A 26,914-nucleotide genomic window follows, 5' to 3' on the forward strand; every position below is an offset into this window, starting at 1 on the left:
ACTCCACTTGCTGTGGGGTGTAGAGTAGCAAGGTGCCTGGTTTTTTACTAGAAAGTTCAGTAAAAAAGGGAACCTGACCATGTCCAGTTAGATCTGGGGACCAGTTGTTGTAGCTGGGGAATGTGCTGGATCATCATCCAGGCTAGCCACTACTCAGCTGGAACCTCCTCCTAACTATGTCAATTGGCTGCAGCTCTAGCTCTCAGGTTGAGTCCCTCCTGACTGGGGGTATGTCTACACTACCCCGCTAGTTCGAACTAGTGGGGTAATGTAGGCATACCGCACTTGCAAATGAAGCCCGGGATTTGAATTTCCCGGGCTTCATTTGCATAAGCGGGGAGCCACCATTTTTAAAACCCCGCTGGTGAAATGAGGAGTAACGGTATGAAATGAGGAGTAACGGTATAAAATGAGGAGTAACGGTAGTTTGAACTAGGAAGCCTAGTTCGAACTACCTTGTTCGTGCCCCGTGTAGCCGCGCTGCACGGGGTTCGAACCAGCGGGGTTTTAAAAATGGCGGCTCCCCGCTTATGCAAATGAAGCCCGGGAAATTCAAATCCCGGGCTTCATTTGCAAGTGCGGTATGCCTACATTACCCTCCTAGTTCGCACTAGGAGGGTAGTGTAGACATACCCTGGGAGAGTGAAGAAACAGAATGGGAGGGGGATTCCCGCACTTCTACTGGAGTGTCTAGAGTTTTTAAATATTAGAAAGTTGGCAACCCTAGTGTGGTGGGATGGCATAGCCCCTGCCACCACTATTAGGGTAAGACTAATGTTGTAGTTGGCTCTTTAAGTGCGAGTATAGAAATAACAACTATAGAGCCCTACAAATCTGTGGATATCCACTTTATATCTGCAGACATCTGTGGAGATACATGCAGATATCCATGTCTCATTTTTGCAGATATAGATACACTAAATGTCGAGCCCTGTGTAATCTACTGGCCTGTGGTGAGTAGATTACAAGCTGGCACAGCACGCTGAACTGTGCGGCTGGCGAGCCCTGTAGATACAACTTTTTTATCTTGAACCCTGCAAATCTGAGAATATCTGCTTTATATCTGCATCAGTGGATGCGGATATCCACAGTTCATTTTTCTGGATACAGGTGCAGATATGGATACAAAATTTTATATCTGTGCAGGCTCTAAGAAACTAGCCTTATGTTTCTTACATCTTTCCCCTTACCATCTAATGGACTGTACAGAGCTATTTACAGTCTAACCAGTGATTTTTTAAGTGTGAGGCACCATAATGTGTCACTGAATGGCAGTAATAATATTAGCAAAATTTGAGGTCATAAGTACAAAACTGAAATTAGAATCCCTAGAGCTCTTCCCACAGTTCTTCAGTTTGTCCTATTTTTCTCCTGCTCTGTCTTTGAATCCGTAGGGATCCTAGCTAGTGATATTTCAGATGTTGTCATGTTTTCCTTGCCATAGTTAGCAAATGCCTTTAGGTATAGAAGAGAGCAGTACAATTATATTTCCTTATGAGCTATCTTAATTTTACTATTAGATATTTCATGGCTCAGTATCATGCATAATTTCAGTTACAAGTCATAGATTTTTAACTGTTGATTAGCTCTATTCCCTTTAGTTGTGAAATTGCTCCCACCAGCTCTCCACCTTGACAGTATAAATCTTTTGTGGGTTTTTTATGTCCAGACGGAACTGTCAGGGTATTTTGAGATTGTCAACATTCTACCTGTTAACAGGTGATTCAGTATTTGAAAAATTAAACCTGAGAACTGTCTGCTGCACAAATGTGTTGTCCAAGGGAAGGGCACATTTTAGTTATGAAAGTTCCTAATGGAATAAAAGAACAATACACATGAGCTTAATACAAGAATGACATGAAAAACAACTATGTCATCTATACACTACCTTGTTCTTAGAGGAAGTCAGAGGGTATGTTATAGAGGAACACATAAATAGCAGGTCTCAGATGTTTCACTCAGGGTATGTCTACACTAGAGGAAAATTGAAGCTGCTGCTATCCATCTTCCAGGGTTCAAATTAGTGGGTCTAGTCAAGAAAGCTCATTCATAGTGAGAGGGGCACTGCGATTGATGCCGGTAACCCTGCTTTCACGAGGACTAAGGGAAAGTCAAAGGGAGAGTGTTCTTTCTTAGACTTCCTACAGTGTAGACAGCGCCAAAAGTCGAGTTAAGCTACTTTTACTTCTGCTATTCAATTAACATAGCTGAAGTTGCATATCTTAATTCGACTTTGTCCTGTAGTGTAGACATACCCTCACTGTCCATACATAGAGGCTACGTCTACATTGGCCCCTTCTCCGGAAGAGGCATGTTAATTTCCAACTTCAGAATAGGGAAATCCGCGGGGGATTTAAATATCCCCCGCGGGATTTAAATAAACATGGCCGCCGCTTTTTTTCCGGCTTGGGGAAAAGCCGGAAAAAAGCGTCTAGACTGGCGCGATCCTCCGGAATAAAGCCCTTTTCCGGAGGATCTCTTATTCCTACTTCTCTTATTCCTACTTTATTCCGGAGGATCGCGCCAGTCTAGACGCTTTTTTCCGGCTTTTCCCCAAGCCGGAAAAAAAGCAGCGGCCATGTTTATTTAAATCCCGCGAGGGATATTTAAATCCCCTGCGGATTTCCCTATTCTGAAGTTGGAAATTAACATGCCTCTTCCGGAGAAGGGGCCAATGTAGACGTAGCCTAACTGTTCAAACAGCTTATTCCCAGTGCAGCAACTTCCTTAGATGTTTGAGGAAGCACGTTAGTTATGGAATGTTGAATCTTCCCATGCTTCATTAGCCTTTTTCACACAAGGCTTACATACTTGCGGAGTTCTGATTTGCTGGATAGTAAGTGAAAAGAATCGAATCCTGTATACCCTAGTCCAGGGCTACTCAACTTTGGAAGCCCGGGAGGCCACAATGATACAGTCAGCACATGCTGACGGCTGCAACTTAAGTATGGTTGCATATACATGCAAATATATATGCAAATAGCTTTTCACACTGATGGGCATGAACACAAAGATTGAGGCAAGACTATACAACACACAGGCCCCATTTAAGTCAGTTATGCTGATATTAATAAAATGCAATAGTTACCCGATTTCCACCCATATGACAGCACTTTTAATGAGCAATAACAATCCAGGATTTAACTACTAAAGCACATACCACCAGAAGACCATTATATTGACTACTTTTTTGTTTCGGCTTCCACCTGCGAGCCGCATGTGGCCCATGGGCTGTGTGTTGAGTAGCCCTGCTCTAGTCTTTAATATCAAACAGTCCAATGAGCTTTTAATTGTAGTATGGCTCACCCAGAAAGGAACTGCCATTATTTGATCAACTCAATGGTTCCATATCCTGCCTCAGAATGTCTAATACCAGATGCTTCAGAAGAAGCTGAAAGGAAACCCCCTGAATATGCAATTATGGAATAATCTGCATATGGTGAAGTTTCTTCTTACTCCCCATCAGTCAGTCAGTCATCAGCTTGTGCCCTGAAGTATAGGAGTTTATACCTCACACCATCCTTTATGTAATATTATGCAATGCAACAGCATGTGTTTATTATACAAACATCTCGTCTATCTGTACTTAATCCTGCTGCATTATTGGTCCAACCCTACAATTTTTATGATGTGAGGAATTTCTTTTTACAGTGAGTTCCAAAGGCTAACTTTGTGATGTGTCTAAAAATAATAACTCCTTTCTGCTGTTAAATTGTTGCCTTTCAGTTTCATTGACTAGCTCCTTGTGTTATGATGCAGAAAAACAGAAGTGCTTGATTTTCTTTCTCATAACTAATTATTACTTTGTATATCTTTATCATGTCTCCTCTTAAAACTATACAGTCCCAATTTTTTCAGTTGTGAAGGGATTCTTACCAGCTTGCATTACTTTGCAATTGTAATACTAAATTTTACTGACATTGTACTGCCTTTGCCTCACCTACTTGTGTGTAAGCCTCTCTGAAATTCATCAATGTTCACTGGTGTTGATAACCTAAATAAATGAGAACTATTGCAAGTTGTTAATCTGATTGCCTAAAGATAGCAAACTACAGGACAGTCCTCTGTACGCTAGACAAGTCATTAGGAAATAGCTGACTAACTGTAACCTTAATAGGGCAAAAATATTATATTTCCACATTGCAAGATGGAAGTTAATTTTAAAAAGACATTCCAGCCATAATAAAGGGGTAGGAATCTTCATTATAAACCAGTTTCTTCAGGTGATTATAACTAAGCAATCTAAATTGACACAAAACTAAATCTTCATACAACAGTAATCAGTGTAGCCCTTAACTTCTTTCTAAGTTTTGATTATATAAGATATTTTCATTTTGGATGGATTTATTTTTGAGCTACTCAAAGCAAACAAAATGTAAAATTTGAAAACTGACATTTTGCAGGCATTTGTTTTTCATAACTTTTAGAACAAACTAGACATTGCCAAAATCATACAATGAATTCATACCCGTTCCATCAAGGTCCAGCTGACAAGTAGTAGCTCCAAAGACATCAGTTAAAGCATTACTCCTCTCACTGGCCCAAATTCTGCAAATAGATATGGTACCAAGGGACTTTTGAGGCTTCCAGAGGCCCACTGATGTCAGTGGGACTCCGCTGGTGTTAGCAGCAGCATATCTACTTATAGTATGAACTTTGATATAGCAGGAGGTGGGGGAAGAGGATTTCATTCTCATGTTCATCTTTAACATTATCTCTATAAAGATAATGTTTTTTAAATCTATTCTTGTCGTTCTTGTGAAGGGAGAAGCTTTATGCCACCTTTACACACACTTTCTACAGGGGCCAGACATAACTTTTTTAACTTATGCCTGAATGCTCACAGAATCCATCCCAGCAGTCAATGATCACTAGGGGCATGTCTAAACTACATCCCTCTTTCGAAAAAGGGATGTAAATAAGATTGAAATTGCAAATGAAGCCGGGATTTGAATTTTCCGAGCTTCATTTGCATAATGGCAGCTGCGCATTCTTTCAGAAACGGGTATTTCGAAAGTGAAACTGCCGTCTAGACACAGTTCTTTCGAGGAAAAAGAACCCTTTTTCAAAGATCGTGTAAACCTCATTTTTTGAGGAGTACAGGATCTTTCGAAAAGGGTTTTTTTTCTTCGAAAGAACCTCATCTAGATGGCGGTTTCACTTTTGAAATACCCGTTTTCGAAAGAAAGTTCAGCCTCCATTATGCAAATGAAGCACAGGAAATTCAATTCTCTGCTTCATTTGCAATTTTGATCTGTCTAATTTACATCCCTCTTTCGAAAGAGGGTTGTAGTGTAGACATAGCTTGGAACAGACATTGCCATCTGTAACCTCCTATGCCCCATACACTCTACTCGTGCCTGTCCTTGCTGAAGAAACCCCCATCTAGCCATTCCTTTTTCACTGCTGCCTGTACAAGAGATCCTGTTTATTGTTGCATATCTCTTTGACTTGTTTATCAGGTTCCCTAAGGTTTGGTTTGGGTTTTTTTATTGACTGTATCTACTCCCCCACCCCCCGCCCTCAAAAAAAATCACAACATAAATAAAGTAGCTTTTTGCATTTAGAGGCAAGGGCTCTGCCCACTTTCAAACATTTAGCATTGAGCGTCCTGTTCTTTCTCATGTTCTTTTTCTGGAGGCCTTAAAAGCAGCCCAGTTGCTTCATACTTGGGGTACACAGATGTTACCACTGCCTAAAGTATATTTTGCTTCAATATCTCACTTTTGTCAGCTTTGTTTGTATATGAGTGTGGAGGGGGTTACATTTTATAAAACTTAAATAGATAAATCTATGCTGGAGTCTGAGAGCTTCTTTTCCCTCCCTAGAATGTGAGCCTATAGAAGCTATAGCCAAGTTTGACTACATTGGAAGATCTGCACGAGAACTCTCCTTCAAAAAAGGAGCCTCCTTGCTTTTGTATCATCGAGCATCCGACGACTGGTGGGAAGGAAGACATAATGGAATTGATGGCCTAGTACCTCACCAATATATAGTGGTGCAGGATATGTAAGCAATATCTAGTTGTATAACATACCAGAATAATAGCTCCTTGTTGTGAAGAAGCTTGTTCATCTATCAGGGTACCTCCCGAATTTCGGAGTACTTTGAAGGCTCATAAACACCTGGGACATTTTGCCTTCAAAGTGAGCCATACTGTACCATCTTTCATTTGTTATATTTCCCTGAAGTAAATGCCTATGAAGCAACACCACAGAATTACTGAACATTGATAGGCCAACTCAGCTACATCATTGACAAAAGTGATCCCAGTACAGTATGTCTTTTAGTGCTCTCATAGGGTACGTCTAGACTACAGGGTTTTGTCGACAGAAGTTTTGTCGACAGATACTGTCGACAAAACTTCTGCCGACATAGAGTGTCTAGACACATTCAGTTCTGTCGACAAAGCAAGCTGCTTTGTCGACAAAACCCTGTAGTCTAGACGCAACTCTACAGGCAATAACACCTTCTGTCGAAAGAACTCTGTCGACAAAAGGCGTTATGCCTCTTAAAATGAGGTTTACCAGCGTCAACAAAACTGCTGAGTTCTGTCAACGTTATGTCGACAGAACTCAGCGATAGTGTAGACGCAGGTATAGTTTTGTCGACAAAAGTCCACTTTTGTCGACAAAACTCAGTAGTCTAGACACACCCTTTGTTGTAGCAGCTGTTACTAATAATAGGGATGTAAAAGGTTAACCAGTTAACTGGTTACCTGGTAAACATACACCTTACCAGGATGTGCTTACCTGGCCGGACTGGATGAGCCCCCTGCCATGAGATCACGATATTTAACTGGTTAACTTTTTACCAGGATTTTACATCCCTGACGATAAACTTCTGAGTAACAGGCTCGACAAGTACACCACTGACTTTGTTTTTAATGGTACTCTGAGATGCATTTGGCACTTGAAAGCCAACAAAGTCCCTGTTCCCAAAATATCACAATCTAAATTTTCAGTGGTGACATGAGTGAAGTCAACAAATAGGTCATCAATGAGAGCACAGCAGCTGGAGACACAATTGTTTATCTAGTTTTAATTCTGTAAGAGGACAAAAATAGAAAGACATGATTCCTGCTGTCCTACATATCTCACTTCCTAGAAAGTGACTTTTCCATCTATATCTTCCTTTCAGGGATGATAACTTCTCAGATACACTGAGCCAAAAAGCAGACAGTGAAGCCAGCAGTGGGCCAATAACTGAGGACAAGTCCTCATCCAAGGACATGAACTCCCCAACTGATCGTCATTCTGACATATATTTAGGAAGGTAAGATTAACAGCAACATTTCTGTGTTGCCTTGCAGCTGCTGGATTGTTTCTGAGTGCATGCAGTGGCAGGATTGCTTCACACACACACCTTGCTAACAATGCTAACTTGTCCTATGATTTCTACATTTGTGTAGGCAAAGAAAGAGATCAGAACCACCTCCTCCAAGGCGCCCAGGCAGGACCAGTGATGGCCATTGCCCAGTACACACACCGCATGCACTCACCAACTCATCAGCGGAGCTTGGTTCCCCCAACATGTCAAGTCATTGCAGTCCTCGAGCCCTTCTGCAAAATCGCAACCTCAAAACAGACAGCCCCGAAAGGCGACGTAGACCGGGGCATGGCAGCCTCACCAACATTAGTAGGCATGATTCACTAAAGAAGATTGATAGTCCTCCTATTAGAAGATCTACATCATCTGGTCAATACCCAAGTTTCAATGACCACAAGCCACTGGACCCAGAGTCGATAGCTCAGGTTAGTCTCTTTTCTTTGCCTTGGTGAGCAACATGGTCACATTAGATGTAAATGAACATTTGTCTTCACAACAGAGAGTTTAATTTTTTGTTGAAAAGCTGTATTAGAAGTGTTTCCCACTTAACTTTCTAACATGGAAGCCTAGGACAGATGAGTTAAAGGATTGCAGGTGAAAAGAGAGCCAGGGAAAATAAAAGTTGCAACAGCATTTCAGTGAAATAATTTTCAGTTGTACTGAAATGAAATTCTGTGCTGCTCAGCACGTAGGGATAATGTACAATTACTGTTTCTCAAATTATATAAATCCCAGTGCTCTGGTGGAAGTGGGTTTTGCATTCATAGTTGCTGTATGATTTCTAAATCTTACAGTGTGCAAATCTGTGCTCCAGTTGGCTATTAATGTCCTTAGTCATTTGGAACATAAGAATTTGCATTTCAGAGATTTTAAAAATACTTTTTGTGTAAATATAGAGATTTTTAATTCTTGTGCTTATGCCTATGGAACATGCTAGGTAAAAGTGCAAATAAATTGGAATAAGTAATGGACTGTGCCATCAGTGTATATGCAGGAAAGTTGGCTAGTCATTTCTCAGCACTGTACAGGTGAGAGGCACCAAGAAGTAAGTTATTAATTTTGTGCTATTGAAGTGTGCTCACTCGGTAATACATATATATTGGACTAAGAAATACTTCTGTCCTACTCAAAGTTCATTTAGTTAAAATGTGGTCATTATGTAAACACTCAACATTCTCAAATTACCATCTGATTACAGAAGCATTCAAAATGACCCTGCACTGACGTTTCAAAATTTCATGTAACTTTTGTTTCCAAAGTCTCTGCTTCTTGAAGAAGGAAAAGAGAATCTAAGTGATTGTAATAACTCTGAAAGAGCAATGAAAATTGATGTCTAACAGTTTCTAACCTTTTAAATATTAAGTTGAGCTCTTATTTATTGCCCAGCAGCTATACATAGCTTTAATTCAATTTGTTCACTTCTAGACCAACTTCTTGACAGTGACAAAATTTAAACTTAGAATAACCCATATAAATGCTGATGTGAGCAAGCAGAAAACACCTGATATGTTTCTTATTTAACACATTTGTTCTTCACTAACACTGAAAAATTAACCTCTAAACCAATCTTGGCATGTCCTTTTAGCAGATGTATTTTAAGAATAAATCCAAATGTGCAAAACATGGAAGTAGTTTCATAAATAATCTCAATAAACAGTATTTTGTACGATAACTTCTAACCATGTCTCATTCTTCTTTGAGAAATCATGTGTTGAATGGATGAGCCATAACAGAGCTGGCAATTTTCTGCAATACCATCCAAAGAACTGATTATATTAAGTTTCCGTATTCGTGTGAGCTTGGATTGTATGTAACCTCTTGGGAGGGCAGAGGGAGGCGGGATGTGACAGCTATTGCAACTTCATGTGGTATTGTTAGGGTTCATTGTTTAAAATTAATGGTTTGACTGTGTTCTACTTCATGAGGGAGGGCTACTGCAAGTCCTCCAGGAATTAAACACAGTGGATGGTGATTTGCCTTAGTCAAGTTATAACCTCCTAGAGAAGAACCAATTCCTAGGGAGGCTCATATACTAGATTATCCAGAGACTAACAAAGAAAGGACTTTTGGATAAATAGGTTAAACTGGTATAGGGCCTGATCCAGCAAATTAACAGGACCTTCTGTCCAAGGGGCCCTAGTCCTTATAGAAAGGTTGGAAGGACTTCATTTGCTAGGGCCCCTCGACTTTTTGCCTGCTTATAGGAACTTTTATCTTTTATATGTTTTCTCTGTAATCCTTTTATCTTCAAAATATATATCTTTACTTAGAAACTGCTATGTGGTAGCTTGTCACTGGCAATTACATAACCCTCAGAGAGAAGGCAAAATGCAAGGACTGGCCTTTTTAGGCATTCTGGTTTGCTAGGGATATCACAGCATAGGCAGGAATTGTGCAATTTTAAAGATCCCACACTCAGGAGGGAGCAAGACATGCAGATCTCACCCAAGTGAGATAGTTGTTGGGAGCAAAAGCCTAGAGTGGGAATACAAGTGCAGTCGCTATGCAACTGACATAAGCAAGCAGAGCTCACTGCCACAAACTTTTTTAAAAGCTGAAATGGTATCTCTGTGGAAAAGTGGCCATTATCTTTCAAGATGTCCTTAATTCTTAATACTAAGCACCAGCTTCTCTCTCTGCCTAACTTTCTAACTGAAAGTTACCAATGGCACAGTTTTTTTGCCACTTCTCTTTAATTGCATCTTTATTTTTTAAGAAAGTGTTATAGGCCAGATTTTCAAAGCCGGATTGGATGGCCCAAATAAAAGCCTTAGATGGCTTTGAAAAACTCAACTTACTGCAACTTTAGTTTTACATTCAATACAGAAAGTCCTTGTGTTGAAGTATTGTTCCTGAATATTTTGGGATAAGAGGGAATAGCACAAGGGCTCTTAGGCTTCACATTTATTTAAACATTGCAAATCAATCAAATATTTGTTCTCTTAATAGTAATATATCAGCAGAGTATGTTTTTAATGGCCTAACTGAATGTTGACCTGTGTATAACAGGGTTGACTCACCACATGGTGCTGTCTTCTGGACAGCAGTTTGCCCATCGCCATTCTGTTCTCTAATGTGTCTCCTTGGCCCCACATTGCTCCCTGGACTGCAGAGTCCATTCTCACCCCCTTCCAGAGGTATCAGCACCCCCCAGTCCTCCACTTGCCACTGTGGCCAACGGTAGCCCTGAAATCTAGCCCCTTGCCTTAGGGGCAAGCTGCAGTTTATAGTTCATGCTTCAGCGTGGCTGGGTGCAGTGCAAGGGGAAAGAGGGACACTCAGACCTTCCCACTACACTGGGTCCTGACCCAGGGACCCTCTGGTGGCAGTCTTATTTGCCCGCCTTCATTACCCTCAATATTCCCTGGGCTACTTCCCTGTGATCCTTGCATCTTCTCAGCCCTTGTTCAGTTTCTGTAATTTCCACATTGGAGCGTTGCTCTTCTCAGGCTTCTGAAAGCATGCGTCACACCTCATCCCTCTCAGATTTGGAAGGCACTTCAGATTCTTAAACCTTGGGTCAAGTGCTGTATCTCTCTCTAGAAATCTTACATTGGTACCTTCTTTGTGTTTTCTTAAAACTGCCATGAATGTGTTCTTAAAATTAAAAACATGTGCTGGGTCATCATCTAAGACATGATATATAACAAGAACTACATGGCAGAATGCAGGTAAGACACAGAGCCCGAGAGACACAATTCTCCTCCAAGGAGTTCAGTCACAAATTTAATTAATGCATCTCCAGCATATCTGGTGCATAAAAGTGCCCTGCGAGCATCTGTTCTCACTTTCAGGTGACATTGTAAATAAGAAGCAGGCAGCATTATCTCCCATAAATGTGAACCACCTTGTTTTTCTTAGCATTTAGCAGAAGTAGAACTGAGTGGACTTGAAGGCTCCAAAGTTTTAGATTGTTTTGGGTTTAATGTAGTTACGTTAAAAAAACCCACCTACATTTGTAAATTGTATTTCCACAATAAAGAGATTACACTACAATACCTGCATGTAGTGAACTGAAAAATACTGTTTCTTTTGTTTATCATTTAACAGTGCATATATTTGTAATAAAAAAGAAAGTGGGCCTGGTTAATTTGTAGTCTGTTTTGTAGTTGAAATCAGTCCATTTGAAAATGTAGAAAAACATCCAAAATATTTAATAAATTTCAACTGGTAGGCTACTCTTTAACAATGCAATTAAAACTGCAACTAATCACAATTATTTTAAAATCTTTTTTTTTTAATTAAGAGCATAAGTAAACTGCTATTAGCAGCCCTAGTCCAAAGGCAAGGAGTGTTATTGTAACCATGTTGGTCTCACAATAATAGAGCGACAAGATGAGTGAGATATCATCATTTATTGGACCAACTTCTGTTGGTTAAAAAGAAGGTTTCGAGCTTACACAGAGCTCTTCCTCAGCGCTAAATGGACATTTTAACACTTGATAATATTTGTTAGAAATGAATGAATGGTTTATTACTGAATTCTTTACACTTTTCCCTCTAACTACCCTTTGCATTCAGTATTTAATGACTTGCTGCTCTGTCTGTCTTTTGACCAGGATATTGAAGAAACAATGAACACAGCTCTGAATGAACTCCGTGAGCTGGAACGGCAGAGCTCTGCAAAGCACACCCCTGATGTGGTGTTGGATACATTAGAACAAATGAAAAACTCACCCACATTTGCCACCTCCACAGAATCACTAAGCCCTCTCCATAGCGTAGTGTTAAGGAGCACTGAGCCTCAGATTCGACGTAGCACTAGTTCTTCCAGTGATACCATGAGTACTTTTAAGCCCACGGTGGCCCCCAGAATGGGAGTGCAGCTAAAACCCCCTGCTCTGAGGCCAAAACCCATTGTTCTTCCAAAAACAAATCCTACTATAGGACCTTCTGCTCCTTCCCAAGGTCCAACAGACAAATCTTGCACAATGTAAAAAGCTAAGTAACCCTGGAGATAAGAGTGGAGCATGTTACAGACAGGCATGGATTACCCATAGAAGTCAGGGTTCCATAGCATTGTTTGTTCATGTTTATAACTGGAGATGTTTTGTTTTTCAGTGTTTTTGAATGTAAAATGTCTGAACCAGTATCATTAACATGGGCATTTGTATTTTGTATTGTTTCAATTTTTTAAAAAATAACTGGACAATTGTGTGTCATTTTAAAACAAAAACAGACTTACTTGAAAACTTAATGCTGCACCATTTATAATAAAAGGAACAGATCAGAAATGGCTTCCCACTTTGTACAATACTTCATAGTCTTACTGTAGCTTAATAAGGGGTCCTGTACAAAAGTAACTTGAATAAATTCGTAAGTGGATATGGAACCCTTGACCACTAGGCCTTAGCAGTCTGGTTAGTAAGAGCTGAAAGTTAGCATCTGAGGGATTTGTTAATGGCCTGTGTGAAGTCTGTGTGTAATCTCAGTCCATGTACATTTTAAAAATATTTTTAAAATTGGCACTAACATTTAGCATTTTTTGGTTGTTTTATTGGAGGTCAAGTGCTGGAATAAGAATGGAGAGAAATACTCTCTGACTTCACTCCAGGTCAGACTTAAGAGTGTATTTCCAGGATGATAAGTTGTTTCTAATGCTGCCACTGGTGCTGTACCTTTCTTTTGAAACTAGAATTTCAGTCACCTGGACGGTCAGACACCTTTTACAAGCACTAAATTAATTTAAAGTTTACTATTCAGTGAACCAAGTATCTGTAGTTATAAAGGTGGGTGGGTCTTTCTGTATGTAATAAAAGATTTAAAGTAGCAATTGAACAATAAGTAAACAAAACATTCCTTGAATATTATGCCTCAGTATCTTAGTCAAACAATTTGAGCTGTGATAACTTATAGTTTCAAAGCTGCTGTATCCTCACTAGTGATCCTTCACAGAGCAAACAATGTGCATGGTTTCTCTAGGCTACTTACTTAACTGAGATATTTTCTTCCCCAAAGTTCTGGAATAACTTCTCCCAATTACACAGGAGGTTGTTGGCCCAGAAATGTCATTTTCTACTGTCTAGATTAAACCTAAATAAAATTTGCCAGAACCAATTTTCTTTTTAAATTGTCTGTACATTTCTCCTGTCTGTGTGTGAGTGAAGATTTTCTCAACTGTGCTTAGTGCTCCATTATTAAAATTTGTTACATGTGAATTAATTTTACAGCTGTTTTGCATTTGAACACTAAGCCATAACATTATTTCTGAGATAAATTACCGCTATTACTTGCCCAAGCTATAAGATCATTTATAATAAGTTTTAATTACACAGCCATGCAGTCAAGCTATTTATGAAGAATACCCTGTGTATCTTACCTAAAATACCATGGCCATGAAAAGAGAGTCAGCTGCTGGTTATCTATAGGAATAAAACTGGCTTCACATAAGAATTGTCTTTTTTGTTACATTAGGATCTTACCATTCTTCCTATGGAATGGTGTAAGTTGTACCACTCACTATACAGAAACATAACTGGGGAGAGGGAAGAGTTAGTATCTTGTACAAAACTTTGATTAGTGTAGTATAGTCTGTATAAAGTCACAGAAGCCATGTCCTATTGTCATTTGGGAATTTATTCCCACTATGATTTATTAATTGTAGTCACTTGATAAGGAACTCCAATCCCTAGGCATGACAAATATCCCATAATCTGTATTTGATAGCAAGACTGTCAGGGCCATTCATATTGTTGCTGATATTTGCAGATCAAGGAAGGTTGCAAAACATCCAAGGAATCTGTCTGTCTGGGAGCTGCCTCATATATAAACTCTTAGTTACAGTGGGCTCTTAGGTATCAATCAGTTTAATCCACTGAGGCTACAATTGTATAAACAGGGTAACAATTTGTCAAATTTATGTGTAATTCTTGCCTGCTGCCTATAGTCCTAAACTCAAAAGCAAGGACCTGAAGCTAGTCCCCATTAAAGGTTAGCTTTACCCTATTGGTATGTTCACCTGTCCAGGATCGGAAGTTATTTTCAATTAGTTTTGTAACTATTAGAATCAATAGAACAAACTGGAATTCCAGCTCTAATTTACATGCAGTTTTTATGTTTATTACCAGTGTGACATAATTGAGATGAGTACCTGTATCCTTAAGTTTCATAGGGAATTTTGTATGTTTAAAATAACTCTACTGGGCTCCATAATGCTTATATTAGAAATTGTGTAGCAGAAGAAAATATTAGAAACAGTGCATTTAGTGAATGCATCCACTTAAGAGCATTCACACAAGTTAAATGTGTAGTTTGATGGTTATTATTGATACTTAAAGTTTAGTAAGTGGATATGTAACAGAAAAGACTGACAACTACAACCATACTAAAGGGTAACTCCTGCACACCTAATCAAATCAGTATTGTCCTTTACTGTCAGTTTGATAAATTGCAGTACTGGTAGCTTCCTGCTTGTTGACTGTTACCTAATTGTGTCAATGTACATCTGTAGTATGTACATGTGAAAGTGCCTTTAAAAATTTTAGAGGAGCTTTAGCCTTGCTCTTGTACTGTTGCATTTCCATTGCGTTTGCTCTTGGTGGTATACTGTCACATTTTCACTGCATTCTTCCCTGCTCTTGTACAGCCTCATTCCTTCCGTTTTCAAACAAAAAAAAAGTTTAAAATACAGTTATGGAAGAAAAATGTACTGTTACTCTGTTGTGATAATGCACTTTTTTATGTATAGTACTGTACATTTTGGCATGTACCATCACAGGCTTCAGTATTCATTCAGGTTTGTTCCCCTTAGTGTATCTTTATAATAAAGAAGATAGTTCTGTCTGCATTTGTGTACTCTATTGGTGTACAATCCTCAGTACTCTTTTTTTTTTTTTTTTTTTTTTTGCGTGTGTATACCCACATGATCTTTTTCCCTGGTAATGTGAAGTGAAGAGTGAGCGGTCCACCCCACCCTACTTGTTTCCTGTTTTATCAACCTGTTAGTCTTCCCAGTTTCCATTTTCCACCCCCCTCAAAGTGGCCTTTCCAGGGGAAATCTTACTCAGATGAGATGACAAGATCACCTTCATGGGCCATCACAAAGAAGGCCTACCTTACTTTCATGAACATCCTTCTACATTTTACCTTTTCCTGAAACTTACTGCTACAGCTCTCCTTTGGATGGAGTTACTTGCAGACACACTGCTGGTACTCTACAAAGCAACCAAAAGGCATACAGTGGGGCAACACAAAGCCCTCATCCCTTCACAATGTTTTCAACTCCCACTGTGCAAAAGGCCAAACTGCACATTCAAACTTCTGCAGTCCCCAAGTGGCAGTGCATTTCGTCATGCATCTACGCTTGTTTTCTTTGTAAAAAAATAAGCTTTATGACTATTCTGGCTGCTTGTGAATGAGACGCAGGAGGATATTCCAACCTGGCCAACATCAGCATAACTCACATTAACATCAAACACACTTACATTAGAGTTGAATTTGACCCAGAATTTGAATAATTTTATTACTCTCCTATTAATAACTATAAGGGCTGAAATGTTCTCAGGTCATCACTCTGGAAGCTTGTTCTCCTCTAGGAGACTAAAAACCTCAAACTGGAATAGAAGTGGCTATTAGGCACAAAAGAGCACTCAGTGTGGGTTAGCCCAGAGAGCCTGAGCAAAAGCTATCTGTTGTGCCAACAACCATATGTTCGTTTGATAACTGGCTCAGGCAAAAACCACTGAAATATCCTCTTATTTGGAAGCTGTGGTTACACTCAGATTAGTTTACAAAAAACACAATGTTTTATCCACAAACCATGCACACAATTGGCTTCTGATTTTTCTGTCAAAGTATCTTTGTGGTTGAGAGGCCTCCTACTTAGACAGGCCATCCCTCAGGAAGGTCTATTTTTAATTTAGAAGGAGAGGTTACCCGCCCCACATCCATGCTCTTTCCGACCTACTTTATCCTCTTAGCTATCCCAGGGCTTTACAGAAGCAAGAACACACATTAGAGCACCCAAGCTGAAATCCTGCTTAAAATTAAAAGTCAGCAGCAGTCAAAAGGCCCAGAAGTGTCTTTTCCCTCACTGCAGCACTCAAACTTTGTAATGTGGCAAGGGAGAATCACTTAACAGGCTACGGCAACAAGTAATAGCCCTGGGAGTGCTAATCCAGGCTTTGACTACACTACAAGGTTTTTGCTACAGAGAGTATGCTAATGACAGACTCATTAGCATGAGTCACGATGTTGTTAGTGTATTTTCTGCCAATGCTTTTTGCACAAAAACCCCATGCGCAAAAAGAAGCTGTGTAGCCGCTTCTGTTTTGTGCCCAAAAAAACCTTTTGCACAAGATCCTTATGCCTCTCCCCGGGAGAGGCACATCTGAAGAAGTGGGCTGTGCCCACGAAAGCTCATGATATCATCTACATGTTTTGTTAAGTATAAAGTGCTACCAGACCATTTGTTGTTTAAGTTTATCCTGTACAGACTAACTCAGCTACCCCCTGAAGATACTGAAGATGGTTACCTAGACTAGATGGTGCCAAGGAGCAGGGTAGGAGGCTTTGATAGGTGAGTGGGGGCCTACTGCAGCTTCTGGCAGTTGGGGAAGTGAGGGGTGCTGTTTGGGGCAGGCATGTTAGCAGAACAGTAAAATGATCTTCCATTAACTAGTTAATGGTGACACTGAACATTACACTGTTATTGGGCAGTTCACACCACTGAAAACTAGTGGGCCAAGCTATCTTCCCATTCAAGTAGCCACTGCTGTCTCCGTTTACAGTCAGTCTGTGTTTGATGGGGGGAAGGGGGAGGATATGTGGATCCATAAGCATTAGCAAACTTATTTTAGTTAAAATCTGGGGTGCTATGGCACAGTTCTGCGGCAAAGGACAGATTGGTGCTTTCGTGGAAACCTACATTCTCTGAGACTTTAATTATAGGGGTAGCTCCTGTCTGGCCCAGAGGCACCTAAGTCAGTGACTACCCTACTGTCTGAATGCAAAACAAGATCACATTTAACAACACATCAAATCTGGAGGGGACAAATGGTGGTGGTTAATGGTATGTTGATCAAGAAAGGGATTTGGAACAGTCCTGGTAAAAATGGATTATCCACTTCCTAGTTTGTACATTGTAGGGCTTTTCATGAGGAACTCCCAGCACTGTATTGACATGAATATAGCTGAGAGGGTGCTGTACCCATTTTATAGGAACCTTCTCAAGATCATATAGCAAAGAAAAAACTGCACCCTCACCGTTCTGTCTTTACCCTCAGATATATGCACCTTCCTTCCATAAAGATTCATGCTAAAAAAATCTACAGCATGTCACAGAAATCAGCCTGGACAGCAGAATTAGAAACTCAGGTTACTGAAGCTAAACCCAATCTGAAGGAAGTGCCAGCTGCATCCTAATTCAGATTCTTCTCTGCTTTCCCTGGAGAGTGGAGGCACCAAGACTGGTTGAGCCATGAAGTTGTGACTTCTGGGCCCTATGAGGCAACCCAAGTGCCTCACAGGGTCCCAGAGCATCTGCTTGAGCAAGGGCACAGAGCACAGCATGGACCCCCATCCCAAATTCCCCACCTTAACCTCGTGTCCAATCCCTGGAGCCCTCTCCAATCCCACAACCAGTCTTTTTCTCTCCCTCTCCAGTTTGTCTCCAGTCACCTGCTTCTACCGCATAACTTTTCAGAGGCGGAGTTCTGGAGTCTCCTTGGTCACTCCCACTACCCAGAGCTTCCTTCCTGCTGCTTTGCTATCTTAGCCCCCACCAAATAATTCACCTCCTGATACCAAAGTCAAAAGTGCACACACACACACACACACACACCCCATCCCCCTCTTCCCTCCCTCCCTCTCCCTGCTTTGCTGCCTGATTCCAGCCCATACCCATTCCTCTCCTCCCCCCACTCCAGATCACCTCTCTTACTTGGCTCACTTGGGGGCACAGAGGAACGTCTGGGCCCCTGGGCAAGGTCAGAGGGAGCAAAGCAGGGGTGGGGTCTTGGGCAGAAGGGGTGGAGCCAGAGAAGCCAGACCTCAGCTTCAGCCAGTGCGCACCGGCCCACCCACAGCCCTTGGAGCCTCCCGGAGTGCGCCACGCAATGCTCTGGCAGCAATTTAAAGGACAAGGGACTCCAGGCACCACTGTGGTCACAGTAGCTGCACTGGCAGCCAGAAACCCTTGGCCCTTTAGAATTGTCAGGCCGTAGGGCAGTTGTCCCCATTGCACACACACCCCGTGGCAGGCCTGGTGAGTGGCACTGTCAGGCAGTTCTGGCCAGCCTTGCACATCCTACTTTCAATTTAGGGAAATAAGGTCACCCTGCTCGCCAGCCAGGGGGCAGGCAGGCAATTGCGGGGCAGGGTAGAAGAGGGAAGCAGTGTGGGGCTTTGGTCCTTACCTGTAACTTGACCAAGAAATTTGTATCTTGACAAAAAAAAAATTGATTACCCCTATACTAGAGAAAAGAATCAAATATGGTCCGTTGCTCTATCATACCAAGGAGTGATAGGGGAGGGTTAGTTTAAAAAAAAGCATGTACACCCAAAGCTACTCTCCTTACCCATGGTAGGGTGACTGTATTTCCCCATGCCACATACGGGAGGCCAAGGTGGGGAGGGGGTTGCTGGCACTTGGGGCTTCAGCCCTGAAGGGGGGGAGACACTCAGGACTTCAGCTCTGCAGGAAGTGTGCTTGGGGATTCAGCCCTGCAGCAGAGGGGGGTGGCACTCAAGGCTCCGGGGGGGAAAGGAGCCACCAGCACTTGGGGCTCCAGCCCCAAAGTGGTTGTGGGGAGGAGCCACCAGTGCTTCAGCAAGGTGGAAGCATTCAGGGTGAGGAGGCACCAGTGCTGGGGTTTCAGTGGCTGAAGCCTTGAGTGCTAGCAGCTCCTCCACACCCCTTGCTACAGGGGAAATACAGGACAATGTGCCTGTTTTTAAAAATAAAAGTCAGGACACTGGGAACAGCCTTTACATATGGGACTGTCATGGTAAAAACGGGATGGATGATAACCCTACCCAGGTGCTCAGTCACGTGATGTAATAGAACCACGTGCTGGCATAGGACAGGCAAAATTTGTCTGTGAAACAGGAAAGAGTGAGCTCACAAGATCTCTGTGATATTATAGGAGAACACTGGATACAAAACCATATCATCACTGGAGGGTCCATTTTTCCCTCCCATTGTTTCCAATACATACTTGTGGGAGAAAACAGTTGGCACAAGACATGCATACCTGACACTGAAGTAAAGCTAATTAGGGGCTAACATTCTGCTCAATGACAATCCATCTTTACTTAAAAATTGACCCAGTAACGTTATCAATGTCAGCTTAGGCTAGTCACAATACATAGCTGAGGGTTATTTTTTAATTAACAGTGTATTGATTTTTCCAAATACTGTAGTAATAGAGTAACAATGTGAAGTGCAAACTGAATCAAAGTCAACAATTAAATATAAAAAAGGAGTATTATACTCTAAGCCAGTCACATGCTTTCAGTGTTGAAGTCAATACTAGGTAAATACGACAATGGCATAGATCAAAGAAAACAAAAACAAATACTGTCCATTCTTCTTTCCAGGGAGCATATTGGTATTTTGTTTTTAACATCTCCTTTTTACATTTTCTATATTATGCATTAGAGTCTATAAACATGGACCAAACAGAGAAAGAGGATCTTCCATTTGTTTGAATGACTTGTTCTCCAGCAGAGCTAAATCACTGAGACCAGCATTCCACTCTATAATGGCATAGAACAGCCATTTTAATAGTACCTTTTTTATCATTAACGAAGTAGTATTAACATTGTTACCTCAGACCCACTGAGATTAAATTTCAGATAACTTTCTTCATAACTGCTGACGATAGCTCATGCTGAACAAGGCAATGACTCCCAGCTACGTTGGCCAGTGTAATGTGCAGTCTAAGGTTTTCAAAGGCATCCATTACCATGGTATCCTGGCATGACTTTATAAAACAGAGTTAAAAACAGAATAGGTGAACAGAAAGAATATTCCTAATTTTCTGACTTCTAAGCAGAATGTCAGTTGGATAGTGTTCTCAGCAATTTAGCTGCGCTACCTAAAAATTGTTTCAAGCAAAGTTTCATTCCTACAGACCATCATGGGAAGTGAATGACAGCCCTGTAGTCAAGATTTTTTTTTTTTTTTTTTTACAAAATGAAGTGTGTTTTGTGGCTGAATTAAAATTACTCTGGGCAAGCTCAGCTTATAAAAGTTAGGTCATCCAATCACAGAATGGAACCAATACCAATTCAGATGTAGGCGATACAACGTGAATACAAATTACTAGTAGCAAACAGTTCAAACTATCACAGGCTGACATCTGTATGCACAAAACATTCACTCAGTCCAGTAACAAGGGCTAAATTTTCTAACTAAAATATCTGCTGCAAATTGTTCGTGTAGCTCTGGTTAAGATACAACATTTCCTAAAGCAGGAGAGAATGCTCTTCTCCTGGCAATATGCAATACCACTTCTGAAAGACCAGTCTGAGGGGATAACCAGTCAGAGGGCCCAGTTACTTGGGAATACAATACATATAGTAAAGAGCCTGAACACACACAAACATATCCAAAAGTGAAGCAAGACTCTGGCTCTGATGAAACTCTGCTGGGAATGAATTCCAAAAATCAAGCCAAGAGGCCACTATTAACTCCAGGAGCTTGCAATGTATTAAAATGGTTTCCTAGGTTTTGCATTCAGGAAAAGATCTGCTCAGAACAGGCTCTCTCTACTCAATTTTCCTCCAGCCACCTGTGTGACCTGATGTCTACACATGGCCAGTCATGTTGGCATTACTGTGATGAGATGTGGCTTAATGTAGTCTATGCTCATGTCTTCATATTTATAAGACTCCTGTCACCATGCTACCAAGGTGCCATAGCTACAATATATATTTTATTTAAAAAGCCCAAAAAGAGCACCTATCTAGGGCTTTAGGAAATATTGGCAATATGTTCTGCTTCCTCCCTCATGCCCCTTAGCCAACAAAGGTCGGGGTTGTTGGGTTTTTTTCGAAATTAACACCGTACTCTCATGCCACATGTCATGCACATAAAAATTCTTCCCAATCACAAAAAGCCAGAGGAATAAAAGGTGTATGCAGCTTGCCCTAAAGATCACCAGATTGGGGCTATTTGAGACCATGCCTGCAGACAGAAGGGGTGTGGAAGGATAAGGGGGCAACTACCATGGGGTCCAGTGATTCAAAGAGGCCCAAGGCTCCCAGCCGCCGGCTGGCATTACTGCAACCGTGGCAGCAGCTGGAGCTCCGGGACCTATACATCACTACCAGAGCACTGGGCAGTGTGCTCCAGACAGTTTTGTGGGCGAGGGGAGAGCGCAGCCTGCACAGCACTAATGGTTGGCTTCCCCAGACTCGCTCCTTGCACTTGAGGCCCCGCCCCTTCCAGGAGCATGGAGAGGGGTCCCTCCTCCACCTTAGCCAAGGACCCAGAGAGTCTGTTGGTTCACCTACTTGAGACAGGGCCTGGGAAGCAGCGAGTTCCAACACAGATGGAAGGCCTGATGGAGAACGCCGTGCCAGCAGCTCCAGTCCCACTCATATCCAGAAGAGGTCCTATCCCTGCTTTTTGTAGCTGCAGCTGTACAGCATGGGGAGAGAGATGATCTCTCAGATTCATAGAGCCTGGGGGCCTTTTTTAAAAAAAACAAACAACCACAATCCATTCCTCTGTTGAATTGCTGCTCTTCTCCAGCTTGCTTGTTCCCTGGGGATGTACAGCCAACCACGCCATCATTGCCACTACGGCAGGAAGGCTTGGGCAAACAAGAGGATCTGGCATTATGTCCCAAGACTAGCCAAGATCAGGCTTATTCTCATTTCCAGTGCTAGGGGGAGTCCTTGAATGGAGGCTTGAAACAGAGCACCAGGACCTACTTCCCCAGGCTTTTGCCCCAGGCTTTCACTGTAAGGAGGCAATGTGAAAACCAGGACAATGGTGCTCTTTTCTTTTTGGGCTGTTTAGAGGGCATATTGAGATGTGCAGCCACCTGAAGTTTCCAAGGGACCCCATCTTCAGCACCAGATAAAGCACATTGATCATCCTGAAAGTGATGAACGCAGAGGTCACTGTTGCTATGTCCTTGTTTAAGAAGAATGGGCTCACATCTGCTGGTACACAAAGATGGAAGAATATGGTTTGGACTTTTACTGCTCCTTTGGGGTTTATTTGAAGAAAGGAGTCCAGAGGAACCTGACAACCAGAAGGCAGAAACCATCAATGGAAAATGGTCACTCTTCCTAGCAACTCTTCAGAGAGTTTCCCTTTTGGTATCAGTTCACTTCAGTTCTAGAACTTCTACCTCTGTTACATTTCACATAGTGTCTGCTAGCATCCAGGCATCTAATTTGCTCGGGTATTTGGGTGTCGGTGTAGCAATAACGTCCACGTTCAAGAAAAACTACACACAGAGCTGCGTGTCATTGGCACTGAAGTAGAAGTCATCATCCCAGTACCCATAATAAATAGTCCTGTGGCACCTTAGAGACTAACAAAAATATATAGAATCATGAGCTTTTGTGGGTAAAACCCACTTCTTCAGATGAATTTCCATGTCAATTTATCTGATATAGTGGGTTTTACCCACAAAAGCTCATGATTTTATATATTTTTCTAAGGTGCCACAGGACTACTTGTTTTTAAAGTTACTGACTAACATGGCTAACCGTCAGAGTGTCCATAATGGTTTAATAGAAATGTTAAAAGGGAGCTAGGAGGCTACAAGATAGAGTTTCTACATCACTCTTCAGGATATATCCAGTGGGTAGGAGCACAGCAAATTCAACACAACTCCATATACCCTTCATAGGTCTCCTAGACATGGGTCTCATGGTAGCACAAATCTTTTTCTTTTACCACCATCAGTAAGATAGTGTCTGGACAGCTGAATCCATCTCTCTACCATAACCTACTCTGAATCCTAATTGATAGTGCCTAGGATAACGGCAACATTCAAGAGCAGATTTGCTTAGCCCACTACCATGTCCTCAGTAACAACATTTCTAGGCAAGACTGAAGACAGCATGGTAGTTTGCAGGTTATATGTTCCAGAAAGTTGGCAGACTGCCCTTCATGAAGGAATAATACTCAGCAATGTCCCTAGGTTTTCTTTTCTTTGTTCACAAACTATTGAAGACAAGGGCCTATATCTGATGTGGTGGCTCAGATCTACCCAAGACATCTGCTTGTTCAAACATGCTAGGAATAGTCAAACCCCATTGCATAAAGGCAAAGTATTCCAGTGCCAGATAAAAACACTAGGCAGAGAACCACATTTGTGCAAGGCACAATGCCGCTTGCAATGAGACTGTAATTGTGGGAAAGATTCTACATAATACTTTGTCATTAAGCTTGTGTCTGGGAATTTGTTTCTATTTTAGTACTGCTTACATATTGTAGTGAGAACTGATTCCATTTCCAACAATAGTCTGCTTTGTTCAGCCTCATATCTTGACAGCAGTTATGAAGCGATGCTCTTCTGTCCTAGGTTATTTGAAATTCAAGTTTGATGACTGGGAAACACTACTCTTCATATTGATCAGCTGTGTCTCAATGCACTGCTATGAAAAAGTGATAGCAACCTCATCCTGCACTGTAATAAGGGCTTAGCATGAATGTTTAATGAATATAGTTGGGACTTGTCTTCAGAACATTCTTCATTCAATTGAGAGGACAACTCTGTGCAAACTTTGACAATCAGTCTGATTCTTTTCTCAGTGGTGAAAAACACCTGTAAGTCCACTACAAGCTATGATTAGGCAGATGTACAACTGCTGTAAATGAGAATAGAGTGCAACTCATAAATTAGAGAGAACTTTTTCCCTGCAACATTAAACAGAATCTACAGTATCTGCATGAGAAGAAGTAATAAGCTTTTATCAGGGAGCCAACTACTTGGGTCATCAGTCAAATATATTTGACTGATGAGCCAAGTTGTTGGCTCCCTGATAAATACTTATTGTTAATTGTGATGCAATTCTTTTTAGTAGGTTTGCATCTCACCAGTACAACTCTCTCCTTGACAAACATTTCTTTGCTGCTATCAGGACAACTTTCTTGCCTACCACATAAGGAAAAAAATTATATTACAAGAGTCAAAACCTTACAGACTTCAATTCACAAATCCTTTACTTCTTAAAAAAAATCTGGCAATCGTAAATTTAACTCTATTATGGGGTGCACTTCCTTTAGAGCAGCTGGTTTAATCATTGGCACTGAAGTTTAAAGGGAGAGATCTAATCTGATTCTCATTGGGGTAAGTGAAAAAAGAAGTGCTTGTGGCCTGGGAAATAGTTCCACTCTGAAGTGGTTGCCCAAAATACCATTCCCACTAAGATTTTCCATCCATGAGCGGAATGAGTTTTGTCTTGTGCATCCATATTGACGTCATGTGTACTTGCTTGGATGTGCACCACCATGGCACCCACCAATTACTAATAAAAAGTATATAATTTAAACTGCTAGGCTATGTCTACACTGCCCCCATTTTGCGCAAAAAATAAGCAAATGAGGCAAAGTGTGGAATATCACAATGCCTCATTTACATCATTAACAAGGCTTCATTTTTGCACAAGAGGCTGTTGTGCAAAAAAACCCTCTTGTGCAAGAGCCGTTCTTCCACATTTGTTTCAGGAAGAACGTCTCTTGTGCAAAAATGGAGCCTAATTAATTATGCAAATGAGGCACTGCGATAGTCCATGCTTTGCCTCATTTGCATATTTTGTGCACAAAACGGGGGCAGTGTAGACATAGCCTTATGGAAGAAAAAAAAATACTAAAACAAGAGATAATTAACAAGATGCATAACCCTGCACACACACACCCTGAAAACCACCCAGCCTCACTTCCACTCAGCCTTGCTCCCACTGCTCCTGCATCCATGGTCTCCCCAACCCTTGCACTCCCATTCTGTGTATCCTTTACCACTAATCCTGCATTGAACCTCCTTTGCCCTGAACTTCTGCACAGTTCCCCCTTCATCCCAACTCCTGCACTTTCCTCCCAACTGTGCCCCCAGCCCACACCCTGCACTTCCAGCATGTCCTGCCACACTGCCCCCCTAACCAGTACCAGCCACCCCCTTTGCCCAGCAAAACTCATGCCCAGTTGCCCCTCACTCTCTGGCCAGGGTGCCTTGAGCATGGGCCTAGTTCACCCAGCCCTAAGACCAGCCTTGCAACAGGGCAGCCGCCTGCCACACAGCTCCACCAGCTGGGCCGCATGGCATCTGCTGGAGCTAGAACCGGAGCTGCAGTGACGCTGCCCCAATAGGGACAGCCTCACCACGGCCCTGGGGCAGCCATCTACCACATGTCCCTGATAACCAGGCCATATGGCTGCCACCGCAACTGGAGCCTGCCATGCCATTCACCCTCCAGCGGGAACGTGAGCACTGCTGCACAGCTCTGCAAAGGGGGTGCACGGGCATAGAATCTTTTGTGCGCAGCCATGTCCTGTAGAGGGAACTATGGCCCAAAATAATGTTAAAGCTAAAGAGTATGGGGAAAATAGTAAAACTACTGCATGGGGGTTTCCTCAAACTGTTGCCACTCCCTGACCTCCATTCTTTCTCCTCGTCTTATTTTTACAATCTTCCATACTTCTTCCCTCTCGTGGCCTCCTTTTCTCTTTCTTCCTCTATCACTCAAATTTTTGGATCAAACCATCTCTCTTCCCTTCTTCATCAAATACTCACCAAGTTAAATTCAAGGAGGAAAGGAACAGGGAGAGACCTATCTGGAAAAATAAAACAAAGGGCATGACTATGTGAAACCTGGAATGCTGAGAAATGCCTCACTGAACACTGAGCAGCGTGAACCAGGAAGTGTGTGCATGATGAACTGATTATCTCAAGCACGTGATTCCTATTCATTGCCTTTTCCTTTGGCATTTGATGCTACCAAAATCCCTACCAAAAATAGTTTGCTAGATAGAACTAAATTTTACAATATTAAATGACTTGATGGCAATACATGGGTTCAATAAGATTATTCAGACAGGTAAGGAAGTTGAATGACTTTTTTGATGGAATCAACTGGATTTTTCAGTGACCATATGCCGTTTTGCAAAGAAATGGAGGACATTTTTATTCATTTAGAAAAGGAATGAAATAGGTCTGGACTATCTGATAGAGGGCCCTTTTTGGCTATATTTTCTCTTCCAAGGAAGCTGCAATGTTGACTGTCTAGCAGAAAATGCAAGGGGGGGGGGACAGTAAAGATTAGGCCATTATGGTGTTACAGTATATTTGCCTCTACAAGGAGTTACTGCTACATAATAGAAAACAGAAGCTGCACTCAGGGTCTGCAGCTACCAGTCAGCAACAGGAAATAAATGGGCAGGGGAGTAAGGGCAGATGAGAACCTTGTGGCACTGCAAGGAAACATGTGAAGGGGAGGGGCAGCAGAGAAGAATCTGCAGAAGTTGGGGAGCAAAATAATTGATAGGCAAGGGAAGATAAAATGAAGCATCAGAGTAATGTGCTGAAGTGTGTAGTTCTTTCTGGAAAAAGGTTAATCACACTAAACACACCTAAGCATATACACATACTTTCCCTTTGTCATTGTAAGGTAAGCAGTGGTG

The 26,914-nt window shown here is 41.6% G+C and overlaps 1 protein-coding gene across 2 annotated transcripts in view; it reads left to right on the forward strand.

The window, feature by feature from the left end:
• Positions 1–15,111, forward strand: part of SRGAP1 (SLIT-ROBO Rho GTPase activating protein 1) — a 219,985-nt gene extending 204,874 nt beyond the window's left edge. For both annotated transcript variants that reach the window (XM_006130209.3, XM_075930928.1), the window contains 4 exons: positions 5,829–6,009; positions 7,141–7,275; positions 7,412–7,754; positions 11,889–15,111. In XM_006130209.3, coding sequence (XP_006130271.2) covers positions 5,829–6,009; positions 7,141–7,275; positions 7,412–7,754; positions 11,889–12,266 — 1,037 coding nt within the window. In that variant the 3' untranslated portion in view covers positions 12,267–15,111. The remainder of the gene's footprint in view (positions 1–5,828; positions 6,010–7,140; positions 7,276–7,411; positions 7,755–11,888) is intronic.
• Positions 15,112–26,914: the final 11,803 nt, after the last annotated feature.

Source organism: Pelodiscus sinensis, chromosome 1, assembly GCF_049634645.1.
Source record: "Pelodiscus sinensis isolate JC-2024 chromosome 1, ASM4963464v1, whole genome shotgun sequence".
Lineage (NCBI taxonomy): Eukaryota > Metazoa > Chordata > Testudines > Trionychidae > Pelodiscus > Pelodiscus sinensis.